General features: G+C 41.6%; 1 protein-coding gene across 1 annotated transcript in view; it reads left to right on the forward strand.

Moving 5' to 3' along the window:
* The first annotated feature begins 4,722 nt into the window (after window positions 1-4,722).
* tmem163a (transmembrane protein 163a) overlaps window positions 4,723-26,481 on the forward strand; it is a 67,938-nt gene continuing 46,179 nt past the window's right edge. The window contains exons 1-2 of the mRNA XM_088352778.1: window positions 4,723-5,088; window positions 11,184-11,303. Of these exons, the coding sequence (XP_088208904.1) occupies window positions 4,914-5,088; window positions 11,184-11,303 (295 nt within the window). The 5' untranslated portion in view covers window positions 4,723-4,913. The remainder of the gene's footprint in view (window positions 5,089-11,183; window positions 11,304-26,481) is intronic.

Here is a 26,481-nt window from a genome sequence, read left to right on the forward strand (position 1 = left end):
TTGATGATATGTAAGGCTTCAACTAACGATTATTTTCATAAACGATGAAACTGTCAGGAACTGGAACAGGATCAGGACCCAAATGCGTGACGTTTGTCACACAAGCCTTTGATTTCACAGGAAATGGGGAGTCATGCACGTTAGGCAGCAGTCTAGCGTGAAATGATAGGAAGCCGGAGGCTGACGAGATCGATACCAATTGCCTGAGTAGATATCAGATAAATAGGGTCGATACCGGACAGGACGGGATAGACAGGATTGATAATGAAACAGGATATGGAAAATAAACCGGACAAAGTCAAAACAGGAGCTTTGTCAAACTCTTAAGCCAAGTCATGTTTATTTCCATAGCCGTTAATCACAAGGAGTCTCAAAGGGCTGCACAGACCACAGACTATTGCAAACTACAGACTAGTGTGACTCCATCCCCTGATCTAAAACCTACATGAGGGCAAGGAAAAACTCAAAATCCTTAGGTCAAGTCATGTTTATTTGTGACGCCCTTAATCACAAGGTGTCTGAAAGGGCTGCACAGACCACAGATTATTGCAAACCTCAGACTATTATTACACCGTCCCCTGATCTAAAACCTACGATAGGGCAAGGAAAAACTCAAAAACCTTAAGTCAAGTCATGTTTTTTTGTATAGGCGTTAATCACAAGGAGTCTCAAAAGGCTGCACAGACCACAGATTATAGCAAACCACAGACTATTATGACAGCATCCCCTCATCTAAATCCTACATGAGGGCAAGGAAAAACTCAAAAACCTCAGTCAAGTCAAGTCATGTTTATTTGTGACACCCTTAATCACAAGGAGTCTCAAAGGGCTGCACAGACCACAGATTATATCAAACCACAGACTATTATGACAGCATCCCCTGATCTAAAACCTACATGAGGGCAAGGAAAAACTCAAAAACCTCAAGTCAAGTCATGTTTATTTGTTTCGTCCTTAATCAAAAAGAGTCTTAAAGGGCTGCACAGACCACAGATTATTGCAAACCTCAGAATAGTATTACACCATCCCCTGATCTAAAACCTACGATAGAGCAAGGGAAAACTCAAAAACCTCAAGTCAAGTCAAGTCATGTTTATTTGTATGGACGTTAATCTCAAGGAGTCTCAAAGGGCTGCACAGACCACAGATTATAGCACACCACAGACTATTATGACACCATCCACTGATCTAAAACCTACATGAGGGCAAGGAAAACCTCAAAAACATCAACATGAGGTAAATAAAGAAACCAGGATATGTCTTTTGATGTTGCTAGCTATATTTTAACTAATGTTTACATCTCATCGCAAAAGAGCTAATTTACTACTTGTTTATATTCATCAAAACGGGACCAGTGCTAGGCCTTTACCAACAATACACTTTCTCAAAGTGGGCGTGTCCTTCTTCTTCCACGTTTTGTTAGCGGCTAGCCAGACTTTGGCTAATGTTTGCATGCTAACTTACTACAGTTGACTTTGGCTAATGTTGACATGCTATCACAAGAGGCTAACTTACCACAGTTGAGTCATTTTACTTACTCTGAATATCACATGAAGTCCTTTTGTCAGTGACGAATATTGGAATGTGACTTGTTTGTTATATAGGAATGTGCCAACTACCGGTACTTCACCATCATCATCAATTCCTTCCTACTCCTGTTTTCTTGTCACTCATCTCTCTCCCATCCGTTAAAATCTAAAATGCTCCAAAAATACTTATCTATGAAAGAGAGAGCTAGATTGTGCGGCACAACAGCTACAAACTATTTCGTTTTCATCATAACCAGCCATTTTATTCAAAGTAAGAATCCATCCATCCACCCATTATCCTCAGTAGGGTAGCTGTCTTAGGGCAGTGGGCAGAGGACACCCTGAAATTATTCAAGGAATAATTCAGTTTTGTAAATTTTCTTTGAAAAAAAAGAAGAACAGGACCAAGTCTCGGTGTGATGAGATTCAATATTATGTCATGTTTGGACAACATCCTATTTCTTCAGCTGTTGTTTCATCATGTCGGCGGTTATTAACACATTGTCACATGTTGAATTCTGGGAGAAATAGCACGATGGAGATGCATGATTTTTACCAGACTCATCTGGTGGAAGCCAATTGAGGAAGCGTCTGGACTGACTAGACTGTTTCAACCTGTATCCAGTGTCATTCCAAGAGAATGTCACGACTGGAACAAACAGGGGACCCAAATGTGTAACACATTATTAAGGGATTGGGAAATCAGGGAGAGAGTAACAAACAGCGAGCAAAGCGTGATCGTGGATCGGAGCAAGTCGGGTAGCCAGGACAGGAGAACGGAGTGTGGTCGTGGATCGGAACAAGTCGGGTAGCCGGGACAGGAGAACGGAGTGTGGTCGTGGATCGGCGCAAGTCGGGTAGCCGGGACGGGAGAACGGAGTGTGGTCGTGGATCGGAGCAAATCAAGTAGCCAGGACGGGAGAACGGAGTGTGGTCGTGGATCGGAACAAGTCGGGTAGCCAGGATGGGAGAACAGAGCGTAGTTATGGATCGGAAGAGGTCGGGTAGCCGGCACGGGAGAATGGAGTGTGGTCGTGGATCAGAGCAAGTAAGGTAGCTGGCACAGGAAAACGGAGCGTGTTCGTAGATCAAAACAAGTCGGGTAGCCGTGACGGGAGAATGGAGCGTGGTCATGGATCGGAACAAGTCGGGTAGCCGGGATGGGAGAATGGAGCGTGGTCCTGGATCGGAACATGTCGGGTAGCTGGGACGGGAGAACGAAGTGTGGTCGTGGATCGGAGCCAGTCGGGTAGCCGGGACAGGAGAACGGAGTGTGGTCATGGATCGGAGCAAGTCGGGTAGCCGGGACAGGAGAACGGAGTCTGGTCATGGATCGGAGCAAGTCTGGTAACCAGGACGGGGGAACGGAGCGTGGTCGTGGATCGGAGCAAGTCTGGTAACCGGGACGGGGGAACGGAGCGTGGTCGTGGATCGGAACAAGTCTGGTAACCGGGACGGGAGAACGGAGTGTGGTCGTGGATCGGAACAAGTCGGGTAGCCAGGACGGGAGAACGGAGCGTGGTCGTGGATCGGAACAAGTCGGGTAGCCGGGACGGCAGAACGAAGCGTGGTTGGGTATCGGAAGCAAGTCAGGGAACTGGAGACAATTGGGATGAAAAGTCAGGATGAAAAGTGCTTGCCTTGCATGAGTTGAAGTACGCTCGACAGGTGGCCAGTGACAGTTGGCGAGGAGTATAGTTCACTGACGGACTGACAAAGACTGACCGGAGAGGAAGCACTTAAATAGGGAGAGGGGTAATTAGGACACGAGTGGCAGCTGGGGGCTGAAGGAGTGAGGGCAGGTGAGGATAATCAGAGGGCAACAGGAATTGGACGTGCACTTAAGATGAAAACAGAATGTTTGCAAATTTGCACTCCCAAAATGACTGTGCATCTCCAATAACTATCATATTTGTTTATTATTTTATTTTTTTCCTGTATTATCATACATAAAGAAATTAGTGGTCGGCTCCTATCTTCCATAAAGCACCCATTTTTATAACTTTTGGGACGGTTTGGGAAATGGGCATCTGATTACATTCGAGACCATGGGAAAATAAACAGGTTGAAGGAGGTCTGCTCAGAGGAGTCATTTAAGTGTAGAACCGCTATGGATGATCACCCAGACACGAAGAAAAAAATTCAATTATATATAACTTAACCGGGGCAGCACGGCGGCGCAGTGGTTAGTGCGTGTGCGGTACAGTTCTAAGGTCTTGGGAACCTCCTGTGTGGGTTCAAATCCAGCTACCGGACTTCCTGTGCGGAGTTTGTATGTTCTCCCCATGCTTGCGTGGGTTTCCTCCGGGCACTCCGGTTTCCTCCCACATTCCAAAAACATGCATTTCAGGTGAATTGGCCGGTCCAAATTGTCCCTAGGTGCGAATGAGCGAGCGAGTTGTCTGTCCCTGTGTGCCCTGCAATTGGCTGGCAACCAGTTCAGGGTGTCCCCTGCCCACTGCCCTATGATTGCTGGGATGAGCTCCAGCAGACCCCGCGACCCTACTGAGGATAAGCGGTGCAGCTAATGAGATGAGATGAGAGATAACTTAACCGCTCTTGGGAGCCCCCTAGTGGTCGCAGGGCCCTAAGCAGCCTCTTAATTTACTTACGCCTTGGGCCGGTGTTGTGCCTAAATCTGACTGCCTTTCATGTGAACGATGATTGTAATATGTGTAATGTGTTTATTAAAGAATATTGATTTCCGTGATTAAAACAGTAAAAACGATCATAGTCCATAAAATGACTGAGCTGAAGGTACGGCAAGCACAGAAGCCCATAAAGTGCCAAATGAAAAACAAATGAATGCGGTACCAGAATTTTAACAGTAATGCAACAAAAACACAGATTTTGTGAAAATCCCCAAAAAATCAAAACAATCAAATTTCAACTTTGTTACATATAGAATCGGATTGCTTTTATTTGTTTATTTATTTATTTGTTTATTTATTCATGTTTTTGTTTTTTTACGCAAATCACTTTACACACAAGGATCGCAGCAAGCGCTGAGAAGCATAGTTGACACGAAAGGGGAGTCCGATTTTGCAGGGGAGTCGAATTTAGACTATGCAACTTTCCCCTGCTTATGCACTTGGGTCCCAAGGAGGAGGAGTCCAAATCGAATGGCCCCGCCCCCCTCGCTGCTCACTCTGCACAGCGCTGCGCATCGCATCACTGCGCTTCATCCCCCAAACCTTTCGCACCTGCTTTTTTTTCTTCCAGGATCACATTTTTTTTCTCTTCTACATCTCTTCTACAGAACCGGACTTCTTCTCACATTCCTCACCCGTGGAGCTGCGTGTTTTCTGCGCTCCCCGCCCTCATTTCTCGTGCTTCTTTTTCGAACTCTGAGCAATTCGTCAGCAGGAGCAAAGAAGAAAAAAAATGAGCGAGCCGACCCCCACAGAGTCCTACCCGGTCCCGGACTTGACCATAGTGGTCCCGATGCGGAACGGTTTGAGCAACAACCACCACAATCACGTCAACCAGCAGAACGTCAAGAGTCCGGTGCAGAATGAAAACCAGGAGATGAAAATCACAGACAGCGTGGAAGGAGAAGGTAGGAGAAACTCTCCAGAATCTCGTTTTTGGGATCAGAAGATCCTCAGTTCCCCTTCCATTCCATTCGCAGCTATTTTTGGAACCGTTTATTGAATAATTAATGATTTCCAAAAGTCTTCTTTGGTGGCAATTTTAGCTTCAGAGCCTTGGGGGCGCTAAGAACCCAGAGTGTCTGGCTTGTTCAGGGTATTTATCGACTGAAAAAAGCATTTGATACCATTATTTATTATATACTATTAAAAAAACTGGAAAGATATGGCATCAGGGGCGGTGGCTTTGCAATAGATTCAAAGTTATTTGATGGGGAGGAAGCAGTATGTAAAAATGGGAGAGTTGTCATCTGAATACTTGGACATCTGTTGCGGAGTACCACAGGGTTCTATCCTGGGTCCAATGTTATTTAATTTATACATTAATCATATTTTTAATGTTTCAAAACTATTGAAAATAGTAATATTTGCAGACGACGCGAACATTTTCTATTCAAATGATAACTATGTTGATTTGGTAACCTGTATTAATCGTGAATTAATTAACCCAAAAGAATAGATGGATATAAATAAATCATCTTTAAATTTAAATAAAACCAAAGTAAAATTATTTGGTAATCGCAAGGCAAATCAAAATTCAGAAGTCAAAATGGATGGTGCTGCAATAGACGCTGTATCAGAAATTAAGTTTTTAGGGGTCATAATAAACCATAAATTAAGCTGGAAAACACACATCAGACATATACAAACTAAAGTATCTTAAAAGCATTTCAATAATTAATAATGCCAAATTGATTTTAAACTAGGGGCAGCACGGCAGCGCAGTGGTTAGCGCTTGTGCGGCACAGTTCATGTCATGGGAACCTGTCGTGGGTTCAAATCCAGCTCCAGACTTCCTGTGCGGAGTTTGTATGTTCTCCCCGTGCTTGCGTGGGTTTCCTCCGGGCACTCCGGTTTCCTCCCACGTTCCAAAAACATGCATTTCAGGTGAATTGGCCGGTCCAAATTGTCCCTAGGTGTGAATGAGCGAATGAGTTGTCTGTCCCCGTGTGCCCTGCGATTGGCTGGCAACCAGTTCAGGGTGTCCCCTGCCCACTGCCTGGAGATGGCTGGGATGGGCTCCAGCCACCCGCGACCCTAATGAGGATTAGCGGTACGGCTAATGAGATGAGATGAGATGAGATTATTTTGTTGTTGAGTTATTGTTTTTGTTCCGTTTTATTTTAATGTTCGAATAAAGTTTTCATTCATTCATTGTTTAAAAACATGATTTTTTTCCACTTCACTTAAAGTTGTATAACACGTAAAATTCAATAAAGATAATGGTTTCATTTAAATATTTTGCTAAAAGCTTTTAATTTTAACAATCAACATTTTTAACAATCAAATGTCCGTTTTAATTTTGGCACTCTTGGGCTTCCATATTAACATAATACTAACGTAATACACCGGAGCCTCCACAGACTCCGCCTCTATGCCGCAAGTTAGAATAGCCGAGCGAAATAGGAGAAGGCAGCAGCGGTGTGGGGAATGAAATGGACTGAACCATTTCAAAGCATTTTTTTGTTGTTGTTGTACTTTTTATATTTTAGCGAGTGTTGTTCATTCTATTTAAGCCTATTTTGTCCTTAAGTAAGGAACAGAGAGTTTTAAAAATGCTAAAATTTTGGAGGGTACTTCGGTTGAATTTGGAGTTGCTTGGTGGTCTAGCAGTTTTAGGTTCTGGGTTTGAATTTTAGAGATAATATTTTTTTCTTAATCTAAATTAATTTGACTTTTTACGGGCGATCGGAGCGTGGTCGATGGGCAAAAACAGGTCAAGTAGCCGGAAACATGACTTGACATTCTTTCTTATAAGGTTTTCGCCCGGCAACCACTGCTATGAGTTGAAATTGTATTCACACAAAAAGGAGACAAATCAGAATACATCTTTAACTAGATCAGTATTCTATACAATCTGTTATAACACAGGTAGACAAACTACGGCCCGTGGGCCAAATACAGCCCAACTGTCAGAACCAGAAAAGATGGTAGACCCAAACGCGTAAAGTTTCACACAAAGCTTTATTGGAGAATCAAGGAAGTCAGGTGCGGGGAAACAAACTACAGCGATCCGGTGCTCGCTGGGGATGAGGAGCAAGGAGCTCACGGGATCGGAGCGTGGGCGGAACGCGGAAACGAGTAGAGTTGCCGGGACGGGCCATCAGAGCATGGTCGGTGGGGAAAAACGGGTCAAGTAGCCGGAGCAGGAAATCGGAGCGTGGTCGGTGGTCAAAAACGGGTCAAGTAGCCGGAGATAATCAGCACGTCAGGGACAGACGAAGAGGATACAGGTGAGGACGAGACAGACGAGAGCCAGAGTCAAATATGGCTTGCCTTGCGTATGCGGAGGTTGGCTGACAGACTGACAAGGTGTGAATGTAGTACTTTGTTTAAATAGGAGGGGAACCAATCAGGCAATGAGCATCAGGTGACGCCAAACGTGCGGGCACAGGTGAGGGCAATGGGTGACACCAACAGGCTTTGTAATACAAAGTAGAAAAAAATCTGGTTTTGTCAGGACCAGAACGGAAACTGGACCCAATTGCGTAGCGTTTACCACAAGTTTTATTGAAAGAAAGAGGAAGGGCTGCGCCCACAATCCGGTGTTCGCTGGACGCGGGAAGTAAGTCGCTCTCGTACTCGGATTGTGATCCGAACACGGAAGTGGATCTTCCGTAGCGAGCGATGGCTGTGTCAGGGACGGAAAAACGGGTTGGTAGCAGGGACTGGGAGAGCAAGGCGTGGTCGGGATCAGAAACGACTCGTAAGCCAGAACGGGAGAGTAGACGTAGTCGGGGACAAAAAGAGGTCGAAAGCCAGGACGGGAGAGCAGACGTGGTCAGAATCAAACAACGGGTCTAAGCCGGGGGACAGACGGGAGCAAAAAACGGGACAGGTGGGAGTCAGGGTCGAAAGAGGCTTGCTTAGTGTTTACTGAGGTTCGCAGACCGACTGACAAAAGGGGACAGACAGGACTGGGTACAAATACTGTTTGGGAGCCAATCAGAACCCGCGGCAGGTGGGGCCAAAGGAGCGGGCATCAGTTATCATTACAACTAGGGTTTATCATCCTGATTATGAGAAATTTTGCTTAAAAAAGACAAAATAAGATGCTTTTTTTAACTCGATTCATTTACCGGTAAACTGTGAACAAAACCAATACATCGGTATTAAAAATGTGTAAAAATAGTTTGAAGATATGAAGGGTTATAACTATACTTGTGGGAAATTAGGACAAAAAAAAGGACAAAATAAGGCGGCACAATACAGCGCTTGAGGTCGCACACGCATGACTAATAAATCTTTACTGTGTGTTTGCACGCTTTAATAAAGCGTGTGTGAAAGGGATTACCCACCATTTTGGCACCACTTGAACTCAACATTCCGTAGTGGATAAGCAAACCTGGTTAAAGTTATTTAGTCAATCTTAGTTTATATAGGCACCTGTTTAGTTTATTTAATGTCTTTCTCACTGAATGAGACATGCGATGCAATTTCTTTGTTTCCTATTTGATTGAGAAAAACTTAATAAATCGAGTTGGCAAATGTAGTGATTTAGCACGGGATTTCTTTTCGATGTTACTGTTGCGAAACTATTTGGCCCCCTTGAACTTTGTGAACCTTTGCCACATTTCAGACTTCAAACAAAAACTGGAATTTTTTGTGAGGTATGAACAATAAGTGGGACACAATCGTGAAGTGGAACACACTTTATTGGATATTTGAAACTTTTTTAACAAATAAAAAACGAAAAAGTGGGCCTCTTGGCTGCATCTCTGATCAGTTTTATCCTTGTATGAGCTGCAGGGTTGGGTAGGGTTACTTGAACTGGATTACTTTCAATTACTTTTGGATTACTCCAATACCAAATATGCTAATAAAAGACAAAAGAAACTAAATATGAATAAAATGATGACTCACAACTTGTGGTAAGCTTTCTCTCCTGGCTTTGATCTCTTTTATCTCCGGAAAAACGAACATCAAATGCGACAGAAACAAAATGAAAATAAATCCAAACAGCTTGCCAACATCATTTTTGCCGTTCCATGAATTCCGTTACTCCCCAAGCCTGCACAAAATTTAGTCATTTTATTCATATTTTGTTTCTTTTGTCTTTTATTAACATATTTGGTATTGGAGTAATCCAAAAGTAATTGAAAGTAATCCAGTTAAAGTAACCCTACCCAACCCTGATGAGCTGAAAGTTTAGGGAAATATTTTTGTATCCAAATCCAGCTTTAAACATTTCCACAACAGTATCTCAGACCTGCCTAGTGTGTTCCTCGTTCTTCATGAGGCTATAAAGTACTATAAATAGAAAAAAACTGTTTTTGTTTTGGTGCTAATCTTGTCCCCAGTGTCCATGGTTGGTTAAGACATTATTTTTAGCCGGAGGGTGGGCAAACTACGGATTGCAGGCAGCATGTGCCCATTCCGTCTTTTTAATATGGCCTGCTAAGCAAAAAAGAAACCAAAATGTAGTTTTGGTGCCAGTTTTGTTCTTTAGTGGCCATCCTCCTTCATACAAATATTTATTCATTAATACAGTTGCATCATATCAAGACTCTGTATCAACAGATTTAAAAAGAATATACCGTAAATTCCGGACTATAGAGCGCACCTGATTATAAGCCGCACCCACCACATTTGAAGAGGAAAACCGATTTTATACTTACACAAGCTGCACCTGTATATAAGCCGCATGCGCCCACATTAAAACATTTAACACAATTCACATAATTAGCCCAAACCCTGCGAGTCCTGCAATTGAAACTGAATTTAAAGTATACAGTCCAAAAACCATAGCCGGCAAAATGATCAGAATATGATACCGGTACTTAAGGTTTGATGCAGACCTGCAGAGTCCGGATACCCGTTGAAACTAATCCAAGGAAAAAAAAGTCTATATTTCCAAAGGTAAGGGTGGGAAAAATATATATCCACTATTGTCCGCCGCGACAGGTCTCACTCACCTTTACCCCACTTCCCGTCAGCCCGCGTTTGCTCCGCCCCTCTTTTTTGATTCGCAAAACATATCAGAATAAGTGTCTCAAATAAATACATTACAAAAGTATACAGGTGCAAATCGATATTATATATCGGTTACAAAGAAAGACGGTACACCGAGAGAGTTTTCAAAGCTTTAATTATAATATTATAACTTTCATCCCAAACAGTGCCTGTGAAGGGTAGCAAAACGCTACTAGGAACACGCTCACAACACAGTAAACGGGTCTGTTAAAGAAAACATACCATACTTGTAGAAACCACGGTGAAACGTCCTCATCTTCCTCCTTATAACTGACGTCATCAAAGTCGTCTTCCCCAGTATGGGAAAGAGACTTTGTCATATAGACGTCGTCCCACACTCCCTTATTCCGAAACACGCTAGCAACACGCTCGCAAAGGGAAGTTTACGTGCAATAGCTCTGTTTCCTTCTTTATCGGACTGCTAGTTTGCCTTTAGCTTGAAAGCTACGTCATGTGCCTTTCTTTTTGCAATTTGCATGATGAGGATATGTCTGCGCTAATTTAATTTGTGCACAAGCTAAGAAGTTGCAGTCTTCCTCGGCGCATATATTCCACCGGTCTAAATCTTACCTTTTGTACTCAAGCACCGCTGGCGGCAGTTAGAAAAATTACATAAATTGGCCTCATCACTGAATAAGCCGCAGGGTTGAAGGTTTGGGGAAAAAAGTAGCGGCTTATAGTCCGGAATTTACGGTAAATATAAGTTTTCCTCCTGGCCTGGCTGGTCCGCCAAATCTTTTTAATTGCAAACCGCCACTCAAAACATTTGCCCACCCAGACTACTGTGAAATAAACAGGCGCCGATCTGAGATTTATTATAATTAAAAAAAAAAAAACACAAAAACAAGACAAACAGTACTTTTCCCTAGAGTTCTCAAACTGCTGTATTTGATGAGTCACAGTCACCAACATTATTTAAGGATATTATCTTCTGATCACATCAACTACATGTAACTCCGTTTTTGCGCAAGCTGAATGCTTTTATTGTTCCTCGAGTCTTAAATAAGCCTCTTTTTTTTCTGAATTTCAGGTCTCCTTGAGAGCAGCATGCGACTGAAGCCTCACGAAGCCCAGAATTACCGAAAGAAAGCCCTCTGGGTCTCTTGGATCTCCATCGTGGTCACCATCATCCTCTCCGTGACGGCTTTCAGTAAGAATTTTCCGACATTTTTGCCCGTGAGACGTTCGCTCGAACGGCTTCACGTGAGCGCTAGTATTGTCGAGCGCTAAAAGCTGAGCCGGGCAAAGTTAACTTCCTTGCAAAAAAAAAAGGATGTCGTCATGCAAACATCTGTCGAAATCTCTGAGGTGCTGCGAGTTAGCGTTTCGACACCTAAACAAAAAACAGAGTCAAAGAGGTTATGAGATACATGTATTAAAAAGGAACACAGTAGACCCGTGGATATGATAGATAGATGTCTAGATCGATAGATAGATGTCTAGATGTCTAAATGTGTAGATAGATGTCTAGATAGATGTCTAGATAGATGTCGAGAGAGATGTCTAGATAGATAGATAGATAGATAGATACATAGATAGATAGATAGATAGATACATAGATAGATAGATAGATAGATAGATAGATAGATAGATAGATAGATAGATAGATAGATAGATAGATAGATAGATAGATAGATGTCTAGATAGATAGATAGATGTCTAGATAGATAAGATGTCTAGATTGATAAGATGTCTAGATTGATAGATTGATTGATAGATAAATAGATAAATAGATAAATAGATAGATTGATAGATGTATGGATACATTTCTAGATAGATGGATGTCTAGATAGATGGATGGATAGATTTCTAGATAGATAGATGGATGTCTGGATAGATGGATAGATGTCTAGATTGATAAGATGTCTAGATTGATAGATGTCTAGATCGATGGATTGATAGATGGATAAATAGGTAGATTGATAGATGTATGGATAGATTTCTAGATAGATAGATGGATGTCTAGATAGATAGATAGATTTCTAGATAGATATATTTCTAGCTAGATAGATAGATAGATATATTTCTAGATAGATAGATAGATAGATAGATAGATAGATAGATAGATAGATAGATAGATAGATAGATAGATAGATAGATAGATAGATAGATAGATAGATAGATAGATAGATGGATAAGATGTCTAGATTGATAGATTGATAGATAGATAAATATATAGATTGATAGATGGATGGATAGATTTCTAGATAGATAGATGGATGTCTAGATAGATGGATGGATAGATTTCTAGATAGATAGATGGATGTCTAGATAGATAGATAGATAGATAGATAGATAGATAGATGGATAGATGGATAGATGTCTAGATTGATAGATGTCTAGATTGATAGATAGATAAATAGGTGGATTGATAGATGTAAGGATAGATTTCTAGATAGATAGATGGATGTCTAGATAGATGGAAGGATAGATTTCTAGATAGATAGATGGATGTCTAGATAGATGTCTCCTTGTGATTAAGGGCTATACAAATAAACATGACTTGACTTGACTGTCCTTATGTGGAAATTTCTGAGTGTTTCCTTGCCCTCATGTAGGTTTTAGATCAGGGGTTGGTGTCAAAATAGTCTGTGGTTTGCAATAATCTGTGGTCTGTGCAGCCCTTTGAGACTCTTTGCGATTAAGGGCGTCAGAAATAAACATGACTTGACTTGATGACTGGGGCATAGCATTTTAGTGTACTTGTACTACAATCAGAGTCATTTATCCATGCATCCATTTTCTGTGCTGCTTTTCCCTAAATTGCTGGAGCCATCATCTGACAGTAGGCAGGGGACACCATGAACTGGTTGCTAGTAGCAGTCATTTATTTAAAATGAATTTATCCTGCATACATATCGATGTGTCCTATGGTAGAGAGCAGTGAAGCATACAAGAACATCTTTTAGAAATAAGTAGACAGCCAATTTTTACACAATTGATGTCATTGGGACTCAAATGGCACCGACTAACAGGAATGACCAAGATCTATTTGTGGCACTGCAAAATCCACGATTCACACCGGATCTCTTTTTTAAATGAATGAATGAATGAATGAAAACTTTATTCGAACACAAAAATAAAAACAGAACAAAAACAATAACTCAACAACAAAATAATGTTACATAATATGTTCGAAAAGGGGTAGTAAGAAGCCAATGCTTATATTCCCTACCCCTTCATCTTCCCTATTAAATACACCAATGATATAACAACAATTGTAATAATATAAATAACAACAGTTATGATATAAAAATAGCAACAATAACAACAAAGTTTACCATAGTTGTAAACGCACTATTCCCAATCTCTTGTATCACTCATACCCCATTTTCTTCATCTCTGTATTCCGCCAGGAATGTTTAAATTTGAACAAATGAATAGTTGGACTTTGTTTGATCTCATCTTGTAAATTGTTCCAAAGTTTGACTCCACACACAGACACACACATACTTTTCCTGGTGGTTCTCACCTTTGGGATTATGAATTTACGACAGCCCCTTAAGTTATATTTTCCCTCTTTCCGAATGAATAATTTATGGATGTTTTCTGGCACCATGTTTTTGTTGACCACAAATAGCAGTTGTGCTGTGAAAATTTTTACTAAATCATCCAATTTTAATAATTTGGACTGCAAGAATAAAATATGAGTATGATCTCGATATCCTACCGTGTGTATGGTTCACGTTTTTGGAGGATAAAAAGGGGCTGTAGTGAACTTTGGTAATTATTGCCCCAGACTTCTGCACAATATGTTAAGTATGGCATAACTAGAGAACAATATAACAAATATAAATGCTACTGGAGAAATACAAAATAAGTCTTTAAAAGTCCTTAAAATTGCTTGAATTTGGCCATGAAAAAGGTGTAGGAACCCTGCATATCCATAACAATGTTTTCATACTTATTCAATGCGGAAGCGAAGATAGATTTCCAAAAATATTCTTTCCAAGTGCGGAGAATCAATCGTGCTGAAAGAATCCATAGAAAATGTGTCCTTCACGCGCTCTTAACCTTACAATCGTGACGGAGATTTCTCATTGCTGCTCTTTAACTTATAAAGTAGTCAAAAGTCATGAAAGCATTGCGAACCAACCAAAGCCTGACGCGTTTACGCTTATAAAAACGTCCGATGGCGAATAAAATTGAAAGACTGTAATCAAGAGCATGAGCGATTTTAGGTTCAAAGCTTTTGGGGGTGCTGAGCACTCCAATCAAGGGTGGGCGAACAAAAAAACATCAAAATACAGACTACCCCGATTTATGAACATTAGAGTTACGAAAAACGGGATGTCAGAAAAATTACGGACATGGATGTACCGTATTTTCCGCACTATAAGGCGCACCCAAAAGTCTTAATTTTTTTCAAAAGCTGACCATGCGCCTTATAATACGGTGCGCCTTATATGTGGCTCAATATTAAATCGCAAGGTCTCGCAACTTACGCAACAGCCGCCGACTCGATTTTCCCCCGAACGTGGAGTAGTCTGCGGTGTATGCTGGGATTTATATACCGGCGTTTCATTGGCTAACCAATGTGTCAATCATCATTTGAATCGATCGCTATAGGCTGAAGTTATTCGGATCCTCGGATTGGCTAGAGGGCAGAAACAAACCCTGCAATTGGCCGAAAAAGATGTGTCAATCATCCGTTAAATCGATCGCTATTGGCTGAAGTTATTCGGAGCCTCGGATAGGCTAGAGGGCCGAAACAAACCCTGCAATTGGCCGAAAAAGATGACTGAATAGCAAGCTTGCTAAACGACGCCATAAAGAAACATGTTTCATTAGTCTGTATTTGTAAACATTTTACTCTCCTGGATTTACTACACTCACGGTTGTAAGAAGACCATGGTTGCGTATCATTATTGAACGTGAGAACTTAGGTGAGCTATGCGGCTTTATATTTTCCCGGTATCTTGTTTTAGAACGATCTTGATGTTGCTGTGATGAGTTGAGTGAATTAAACTCAATTCCAAGTGTTTATTGTCATATGCACAGTAAAGTTGCGAGCGAAAAAGAAAATAGAAACTAAGGAATGGTTGGCATTTCTTGAATCCCAAGACTTTAACCTTCCGAATGATATTTGAAACGATGCATTTGAGTGACATCGTACGACACGTATTTGCTTCTTTGCAAGCTTTGGGAATGTTAAGGGGGTAATCAGTTGGACTGAATCATCTGACTGTTTTGTCGACGTTCTTATTGTAGCGCCTTATAATCTGGTGCGCCTTATCTATGGCAGATATAGGACCAAAAACAATTTTTTGGGGGTGCGCCCTATAACCCGGTGCGCCCTATAGTGCGGAAAATACGGTAATTTAGATTTTGTATTGTGTGCACCTTTTTCCGAGTACTGTCAAGAAAAGAGCAGACACAGGACCCACTCGCGTAACGTTACTCACAGTTTTATTGGAAAGAAGGGAAAGGAGCGCACACACGATTCGGAGATGGTTGGTCGCGGGGAGTAGGTTGCTCAGACGCGGAAGTGGGACTTCCGTGGCGAGCGATGGCGGTGTCGGGAACGGAAAAAAGTCGAAAACCTGGAGAGAAGAGTAGACGTGGTCGAGATCAAAACAGGTCGTAATTCGGGACAAAAACAGGAGCAAAAAACAGGACAGGCGAAAAAGGGCTTGCCGTGTAAAAACAGAGATTCGCAGACGGACCGACAAAAGGGGACTGACAGGACCGAGTTTAAATACTAACAGGGAGCCAATCAAAACAGGCAGCAGCTGGCGCCCATGGGGGAAAATCTAGTCGGCGGCTGCTTGCCTTAGTTGCAAGACTTTGCGACTTAACATTGATCCATATACAAGGCGCACTGTATTATAAGGCGCACGGTCAGCTTTTGAAAAAAATAAAGGCTTTTAGGTGCGCCTTATAGTGCGGAAAATACGGTACTTACGAGCTACATATTGTCCATTTTATGGTAAAAATGGGATCACAGGCCGTATCTGGACATGCTTGGTGTAGTCCCTTTCTTCAAGAGAGACTCCATTTTTTTTTCTCCTCCAAAGATATTTTGAGGAACGTCACAAGACGCGGCCGATTTCGTAAGTGTCGTTTTCGCCGGTCATCGCCACATGACAGGGCACGTATTACGTCGAACGCCGTTTTGCTGCTTCGTCGTCTTGACTCAGCACAAGTCGAAAGGCGACGTCATTTTCACGAAGCCTCGATGGGGAAATTCGATTTTGTGGAGTTTCTTGGAGGGTGTTCACGGATGAGAGGCGGAGGAGATCGATTAGCGCTGCCGTTTTCAGATTCGAATACATTCTCGTGAAGTGGAGAATGGCTTGGAAGTCGGGATTTTCCCGTTTGGTACGATCCGAGGAAATATATGGCATTGTTGTGATGGTGTTGTTATGGGTGGGTCGAAAAATTGACTCAAGTAAAAGTACTGTTACTTCAGAGTAATATGACTCAAGTAGAATTAAAAGGTAGTCATACGAATAGTTACTTGGATAACTGTGAACAAAGTACTTGGTGAAAAGAAAACTACTCAAGTACTGAGTAACTGTACCATGATTTCATGATTATTTTGAACAACCTTTCAATCAGATCATTAAATCATCAAAGTCTATCCAATTAACAATAGATTTAAGTCAAGTTAAGTCAAGTCATGTTTATTTGTATAGTCCTTGATCACAAAGAGTCACAAAGGGCTGCACAGATCAAAAACTATTGCAAACTACAGACTAATAGGACGCCATCCCCTGATCTAAAACCTACATGAGGACAAGGAAAAACCTCAAGTCAAGTCATGTTTATTTGTATAGCCCTTAATCGCAAAGAGTCTCAAAGGGCTGCACAGACCACAAATTATTGCAAACCACAGACTATTATGCCCTCATACCCTGATCTAAAACCTACACGAGGGCAAGGAAAAACTCAAAACCTTAATCACAAAGAGTCTCTAAGAGCTGCACAGACCACAGACTATTGCAAACCAAAGACTATTATGACACCATACCCTGATTTCATACCTACGTGAGGGCAAGGAAAAACTAAAAAAACCTCAACTCAAGTCATGTTTATTTGTGACGCCCTTAATCGCAAAGAGTCTCAAAGGGCTGCACAGACCACAAATTATTGCAAACCACAGACTATTATTACACCATCCCCTGATTTCAAACCTACACGAGGGCAAGGAAAAACTCAAAACCTGAGTCAAGTCCAGTCTAGTTACTTGTGACACCCTTAATCACAATGAGTCTCAAAGGGCTGCACAGACTATTGCAAACCACAGACTATTAAGACACCGTCCCCTGATCTAAAACCTACATGAGGGCAAATAATACACAACTATTGTCAACATAAAATATGGGTTAATCATATGCTATTGAGTAGAAATGTGTTTTAAGCTTAGATTTAAACATTTCCACTGCGGTTGCATATCGAATCTCAGTGGGCAGAGCATTCCACAGCACAGGGGGCCCGGATGGAGAACGCTCTCCAACCTGCAGATTTCTTCTTGCCTCTTGGGATCACTAGTAGACCGGAATTTTCAGAGCGAAGGCTCCGGACCATAGGGGGCAATTAATTCTGAAAGATATGAGGGAGCAAGTCCATGCATGATTTTGTATACTACCAACAGAGCCTTAAAAACACATCTAAAGCTAACAGGGAGCCAATGCAGGTTAGCTAAAATCGGGGTCTTAGTTAAAAGCCTGGCTTCAGCATTTTGTACCAGCTGAAGGCTCTTGATTTTGGACTAATAGGTGAAAAAAAACTACTGAGTAACTGTAGCACTCCCTATTCAATGATTATTTTAAACAACCTTTCAATCAGATCATCAAAGTCTATCCAATTCACAATAAATCACATTTGATCTAAAAACAGATTAACATTTGATTAGATTCAAAGAAATGAATTAAGCACAAGTTGCACATATAAAGCGCCAGTTCCAGGTTCCTTTAACCGCATGGGTTACCAAAGCACAATTAAGGACGCAACTCTGGACATCCTTCTCCACTGTTGACGGTTCCTGGCCTGTTCTTGGGTTGTGGCAAAGTTGGCACCAATCCATTCCTTAATGTTTTAGGCCTAGTTCTTCTTCTCTCCCCTTGGACTATGCCCTGGAGAATGATCTCAGTCAGTCCTGATGATCTTGAGATGAGACTGAAGTTTCCGTCACAATTGACAACAGTTCTTGGTAGGTAGGATCCAATGTGTCCTCTGATGGTTGTGTAGCCGATGCCTAGAAGTTTCCTGTAGCATGGCATCTCTAAGGCCTGGATTTTCTTTTCCAGTTTTTCTGTGAGAGTCCAGGTCTCGCAAGCGTAGAGGACGATAGGAGTAACCAACACTCACACTCACCAAGCATTCATCCCACTAGGCTCTTCCCAACCTGACACCGACCGTTAAGCCTACAGGTCAACAAGGGCTGAGTTGCCAAGCCATGCAACCCTTTCTTTAGCAGAGTAGCCCGACTACATAGACTGGTTTACCCCCTCCGCATCATATGCATCAATATCAGTCATTCTTAACTATGATTCACCATTCACATTATTTTATACTGCGGCCAATATTGGTGTTGGGCCTGAAGGATTTTATACATTTTACTATAAAGGATTTTATACGATTAAATACAAGTTACATTTATCGAGTGCAATGAAGATTTTCACCGGGCAGGCTGAAGTTCAATGAGAGGTCACGCTGATCCGAATGCAGAATGTTTTGGCCGGGGAATTCTGATAACAGGACTCTGACGGGGGGACGGCAGGCGATGTTTGGAGAACAAGGCCCTGATGACGTAGAAACGCTCTGCTGTTTTGAGTTTCTCCAGACATCGAGGCGAGGGGGTGGACCCCACGTGGGGGCTTGCAATGGCACGCCCATGGGAGGAGCTGGCACACCAGCTTGCGGAAACAAACGTGGGCAGAGGAAAAATGGGAGAAGATCGAGAGAGGAGGCTCGACAGAGACTCGAGCGACACTAATTCGGCTAATTTAATGGAGTTCACTAAGTTAAAGAAATTAAATCTGCCCCTGTGTGAAAATGTATTCTTGTCCATCTTTTCCCATCAGGAAACGAGCAGGAGAATGCAGGTTGTGTTTGGTTAATGGAGTCAAATAACTAATTCGAACAATTTGGTAAACGCTACATTTTAATTCCTAACAGGCCACATATTACACGGCGGCGCAGTGGTTAGCGCGTGTGCGGCACAGTTCTAAGGTCTTGGGAACCTCCTGTGTGGGTTCAAATCCAGCTACCGGACTTCCTGTGCGGAGTTTGTATGTTCTCCCGGTGCTTGCGTGGGTTTCTTCCGGGCACTCCGGTTTTCTCCCACATTCCAAAGACATGCATTTCAAATGGATTGGCCTGTCCGGATTGTCCCTAGGTGTGAATGAGCGAGTGAGTTGTCTGTCCCTGTGTGCCCTGCGATTGGCTGGCAACCAGTTCAGGGTGTCCCCTGCCCACTGCCCAATGATTGCTGGGATGGGCTCCAGCACCCCCGCGACCCTACTGAGTCCACATGTTAATAATTGTACGACAGAGGCCAAGGGCCCAACTTTGGACATACAGTGGAACCTCGGTTTTCGAACGCCTCTCAGTTCAGACAAATCGGTGTTTGACCAAAAATTTCGAGAAATTCTTGCTTCGCTGTTCGGTCAAAAAGTCGGAGTTCGAACGCCGGCACGCTAGGGTGCGATGCTGAGCGGCGTACGTGTGTTTTAGCCCCTAATTATGCCTCCGAAGAAGGTCGGTGCAAGCGGGACAGGTGAAAAAAGACAAGTTGTTCGTCCAACTATTGCCTTTAAGAAAGACATAATAGCTAAATATGAATGAGGTGTACGAATTTCCGTTCTTGCTAGTGAATACAGCATGGCTAAATCTACGATCAGTACGATAGTAAAGAATAAGGAGGCTGTGAAATCGAGTGATGCGGCTAAGGAAGTTAGCGCTATAAGCAAGCAACTTTTGCAAGTTTTGGAAGAGGTTGAAAAACTTTTGAGGATTTTTCTTTCCCCACTATCCAACACAAAGGTAAGAAATCCTATTCATAATTATTTTCTTTATCCTTTTTTTAATTTTTACCCGTTTATTTTAGCGTAATCTTTCGTACGGAAGATTACGCTAACGCGAACGTACGACTAGCCTGGGTTAGCTTCATGTTTACGTTCATGGTAAACATTCAGGGTGTTGGAACGAATTAAAACGATTTACATTACTTTTAATGGGAAAAACGATTTCGGTGATTGAACAAACCGGTTTTCGAACAGGGTTCTGGAACGGATTATGGTCGAGAACCGAGGTTCCACTGTACCTGTTTTATGTCTATGCTTTTGGCAAGGCACGCACTAGCATAGGTAGGAATGAACCCTCAATTTGCTGAACTCCATTAAAAGTCTGCAGAGGAAAAGCAAGGACTTGTTGAGGACGCATCCTCCGCAGGCTCTCGGCGGGACCGACCGCAATCGGAGGACAGTTCACAAGTTCAACGGCAAGAAATCAATCAACGAGCGCCGAGTCGACTCGAGGATGATGTCGGAATCGGAGGCAGAAAATGAAACGATACCGATGAAACGGCGAGAGGGCCATTTTGGCAGCTGGGGAGTCTTTCGTTGCGATGGCGGCGCTTGAAACGCAATTCTGGCCTAGTTTCTGCTGGTTTCTTTTTGCCATCCGGTATCTTTGATGTCTCATCGCTTTTCTTTACAAAAATGAGTTAGCGAGTTTTTCGGTGCAAGATTTCTAGGTCAGTTTAAAACAAGGGTGGGGAATGATTCGGAGTAGGGGGCCGCCAAACGGCCAGTCATGGAGACAGATCCAATGAAACCATTTAGACTACCGTAAATTCTGGACTGTAGAGCGCACCTGATTATAAGCCGCACCCACCACATTTTAAGGGGATAACCGTTTTTGTACTTACACAAGCCGCACCTGCATATAAGCCGCATGCGCCCACATTAAAACATGTAACACAATCACAAAAGTAACCCAAACCCGGCTTTGAGTCCCGCGATTGTAACTGAATAAAAACTCCAAAAATCACAGCCGGCAAAATGAACAGGAAATTATACCGGCACTTAATGTTTGATGCAGACCTGCAGAGTCCAGGTACCCGTTGAAACTAATCCAAGGAAAAAAAGTCTATATTTCCAAGGGTAAGGGTGGGAAAAATATATATCGCGGTCTCACTCACCTTTACCCCACTTCCCGTCAGCCCGCGTTTGCTCCGCCCCTCTTTTTTAATTCGCAAAACATATCAGAATAAGTGTCTCAAATAAATACATTACACAAATATACAGGTGCAAATACATATTATACATGGGTTACACATATTTACAAAGAAAGACGGTACACGGAGAGAGTTTTCAAAGCTTTAATTATAATATAACTTTCATCCCAAACCGTGCCTGTGAAGGGTAACAAAACGCTACTAGCAACACGCTCGCAACACTGTAAACGGGTCTGTTAAAAAAAACATACCGTACTTGTAGAAAGCACGGTAAACGGTCCTCATCTTCCTCCCTAAAATTGACGTCATCAAAGACGTCTTCCCCAGTATGGGGAAGAGACTTTGTCATATAGACATCGTCCCACGCTCCCTTATTAAAAAAAAAAAACACGCTAGCAACACGCTCGCAAAGTGAACTTTACTTGCTGTAGCTCTGTTTCCTTTTTTATCGGACTGCTCGTTTGCTTTTAGCTTGAAAGCTGCGTCATGTGCCTTTCTTTTTACAATTTGCATGATGTGGATATGTCTACTCTAATTTAATTTGTTCACAAGCTAAGAAGATGCAGGAGTGAGTCAGGGTCGAAAAGCTTGCCTAGCGTAAACTGAGGTTCGCAGACGGACTGACAACAGGTGACAGAAAGATGTGGGTTTAAATAGTGACAGGGAGCAAATCAGAGTCCGAGGCAGTTGGTTTACATCTAGGGTTAGGTGTTAGGGTAGGGTTAGGAGCTAGGGTTGGACTGTAAATTAGGGTTTTAAATCGATTTTACTGTCCCAAAATAAGGTGAGGGATAGAGTTAGGTTTTGAAACTCGTGTTTAGGATCCCGCTCATTTCATTAGTACTGGATTTCCTCTTTTAATGATACTGGAAAAATTTGAAAATGCTCACACATCTTAAGACAACAACTGGGCTTCTTCTTCAAACGTTCCTCTCGTTCTTCTGCTCCCAGGAGAAGCACGGCAATTATGGAGCTCCAACCCAGATACATTAAGTAAAAGAGCAACGCGGTTATAAATAAACCCTGGATCTTTCTCCCTGTGAATCAAAGCATGTGATCACAAGCAGGAAGAAACCATTCGAAGCCTTTTTTTTTAAATGAAAACTTCGAACATTAAAATAAAAGAAAAACAGAACAAAAACAATAACTCAACCACAAAACAAAAAAAATACTCAACAACAAAATAATGTTACATAATATGTTCAAAAAGGGGTAGTAAGAAGCAAATGCTTATATTCCCTACCCCTCCATCTTCCCTATTAAATACGCCAATGATGATAACAACAATAGTAATAATATTAATCATAACAGTTATGATATAACAATAGCAACAATAACACAAAGTTAACCATAGTTCTAGACACACTTTTCTCAATCTCTCGTATCACTCATACCCCATTTTCTTCATCTCTGTATTCCGCCAGGAATGTTTTTTTTGTATCTAAATTTGAACAATTGAATAGTTGGACATTGTTTGATCTCGTTTTGTAAATTGTTCCAAAGTTTGACTCCGCACACAGACACACACATACTTTTCCTGGTGGTTCTCACCTTTGGTATTATGAATTTATGACAGCCCATCAAATTATAATTTCCCTCTTTCGAATGAATACTTTTTGGATGCTTTTGTTGACCTTAAATCGCAGTTGTGCAATGAAAAACTTTACTAAATCATCCATCTTTAATAATTTGGACTGCAGGAATAAAATATGAGTGTGATCTCGATATCCTACCCTGTGTATGGTTCTAATTGCACGTTTTTGTAGCATAAAAAGAGGCTTTTGTAATTATTACCCCAGACTTCTGACAAAAATACCGTATTTTCCGCACAATAGGGCGCACCGGGTTATAGGGCGCACCCCCAAAAAATAGCTTTTGTTCCTATATCTTCCATAGATATGGCGTACCGGATTATAAAGCGCTACAATGGGAACGTGGACAAAACAGTCAGATGATTCAGTCCAACTGATTCCCCCCTTAACATTCCCAAAGCTTGCAAAGAAGCAAATACGTGTCGTAGACACGTGCGGATGCGGTGTCCGTACGATGTCACTCAAATGCATCGTTCCATCATTCGGAAGGTTAAAGTCTTGGGATTCAAAAAATGCCAACCATTCCTTAATATCTATTTTCTTTTTCGCTCGCAACTTTACTGTGCATATGACAATAAACACTTGGAATTGAGTTGAATTCACTCAACTCATCACAGCAACATCAAGATCGTTCTAAAACAAGATACCGGGAAAATATAAAGCCGCATACAACCTTGAGTGAAGTAAATCCAGGAGAGTAAAATATTCTCAAATCTAGACTAATGAAACATGTTTATTTATGGCGTACTTTAGCAAGCTTGCTATTCATCTTTTTCGGCCAATTGCAGGGCCCTCTAGCCTATCTGAGGCTTCGAATAACTTTAGCCAATAGCGATCGATTCAAATGATGATTGACACATTGGTTAGCCAATGAAACGCCGGTATATAAATCCCAGCATACACCGCGGACTACTCCACGTTCGGGGGAAAATCGAGTCGGCGGCTGTTGCGTAAGTTGCGAGACCTTGCGACTTGATATTGAGCCACATATAAGGCGCACTGTATTATAAGGCGCATAGTCAGCTTTTGAAAAAAATTAGGACTTTTAGGTGCGCCTTATAGCGCGGAAAATACGGTGTGTATATATATATATATATATATATATATATATATATTAACAGATATGAATGCAATTATTCCCTAAGCACTACTTATATGAAACATACGTGTATCTAATCGCTTCCTTATTCTTAATAACCGGCACGATCTTCCATTGGTTACGGCCAATTCCTTATCGGGGGTAACAATGCGTGTGCTTTCTTTGTATTTCTTGATCCGCGCAAATGTTCCTTTCCATGGTTATCATCTTCTTTCCTTTCTCTTGAGCATCACTGTAGGTTTTGAGCCTGATAAGTTTATAGATTAAGAGACACTCAGAGCGGAATTAGAGCGGACTGTACAAAATTCTTAAGATGTGCAAGCCTGTTCTAAAAGTTCTCCCATGCGTCCTCTCTTATTATTAAAATCTGTTACGATACCAAAAGCAGATCAACTTTAAAGGGTGTGGGAATCAAAAAACAGCAATAGGATATATTAATATAATAATAGTCAAAATAAACCAACCCTGGATTTATAAACAATCTTCGTGTTTAAAAGTCAAGACTAAACCAAGACGGGCATGACAAGCAAATTTACTTGCGAGCGTTCAAACTAACCCTGGCATTAGAAGAAAATCCTCTTTGCGCTTGCAAAGTCAAACAGTCAAAATAACCCAACCCTGGGTTCATAAGAAACATTCTTTGCAAGCTTTCAATAGTCAAAATAAACCAACCCTGGGATTGTATACAAATGTGCTATGCAAATCTTCAATCGTCAAATAAATTAACCCTGGCTTACAAGTAATCTTCTCTTGCAAGTATTCAATATTAAAAATAAAAAACCCCTGGATTTATAAGAAATCTTTTTGCAAGCTTTTAATATTTAAAATAAATTAACCCTGGCTTACAAGCAATCTTTTCTTGCAAGTGTTCAAGAGTCAAAGTAAACGAATCAATCTCCTTTGCAAGAGTTCAATAGTGACAATAAACTAACCCTGGCATGATAAGAAACATTCTTTGCAAGCTTTCAATAGTCAAATAAATCAACCCCAGCTTATAAGTTATCTTCTCTTGCAATTGTTCAATAGTCAAAATAAACTAAACCTGAATTATAAGAAATCTTCTTTGCAAGATTTCAATATTTAAAATAAAGTAACCCTGGCTTACATTCAATCTTCTCTTGCAAGTGTTCAATAGTCAAAATAAACTAACCCTGTCAAGTCAAGTCATGTTTAACCCTGGGGTTATAAACAATTTTATTTCCAAGCTTTCAATGGTTAAAATAAAACAACCCTGGCATTATAAGAAACATTCTTTGCAAGGTTTCAATAGTCAAATAAATCAACCCTGGCTTATAAGTAATTTTCTCTTGCAAGTGTTCAATAGTCAAAATAAACTAACCCTGGCGTTAGAAACAATCTCCTTTGCAAGAGTTCAATAGTGACAATAAACTAACCCTGGCATGATAAGAAAGCTTTATCTAGTCGTTATATTCCGAACTGAAGGAAGACAGAACTGCATTTTGTGAGGTAATTCAGCCAATAGCATCGCTGCATCTTTATGATGCCGTGACGTAAACCAATCAGGATTTAGATGACTTTGACCAATAGCAAATAAGCATCTTACAGGGATAACCCGCACAGGCATACGTAAGAGCACTGCAAAAAATATCGAATAATCGGTTGTTTATGCTGTAACGAGGGGCTGAAAAACATCTTGTTTCACGTCTCCTGTAACCATCATAAACCAGAGACGCCGTATCCTGGGGGTCTACTGTTCAATGGGCGATCAGTCCAAGGAGGGGGTGCACCGATTTATAGATCACGTCTAAAATAAACTACCGTAAATTCTGGACTATAAGCCGCTACCTTTTTCCCCTAACTTTCAACCCTGCGGCTTATTCAGTGATGCGGCCAATTTATGTCATTTTTCTAACGGGCCGCTAGCGGCGCTCGAGTGTTGCTACCATTAACTGCCCCGTCAAAGCTATATTATTATTATTAAAGCTTTGAAAACTCTCTCGGTGTACCGTCTTTCTTTGTAAATATGTGTAACCCATGTAGAATATGTATTTGCAACTGTATATTTTTGTAATGTATTTATTTGTATTTATTTTAGACACTTATTCTGATATGTTTTGCACGGTTGAAGGAAAAATGAGGGGCGGAACAAACGCGGGGTGCCGAGTTTAAGTGGGGACCGCTAAAGGTGAGGGACAGACAAGGAAAGAAGAGGGGGTAAAAAGAAAAAGGAGTTGCGTGAGTAAATGTGTTCATCCGATATATTTTTCCCACCCTTACCTTTGGAAATATACACTTTTTGTCAGGGCGGACCAGAACAGAGCAGGAGACCCCAGAGCGTTCGTTACAAGTCTTTTATTTGGGGAAGCGTACAGGGTTAGCGGGAGACGCGATGACCGTCGAACGTCAGCAGCAACGCCGTGAAGGCAACTTCGGGACACGTAGCCAATAGTAGCATGGGACAGAAGCAGGTCGAGTTTACCGGGACTGGAGA

This window comes from Urocampus carinirostris, chromosome 14 (genome assembly GCF_059441175.1).
Source record: "Urocampus carinirostris isolate Australia breed hairy pipefish chromosome 14, RoL_Ucar_1.0, whole genome shotgun sequence".
NCBI classification, from domain to species: domain Eukaryota; kingdom Metazoa; phylum Chordata; class Actinopteri; order Syngnathiformes; family Syngnathidae; genus Urocampus; species Urocampus carinirostris.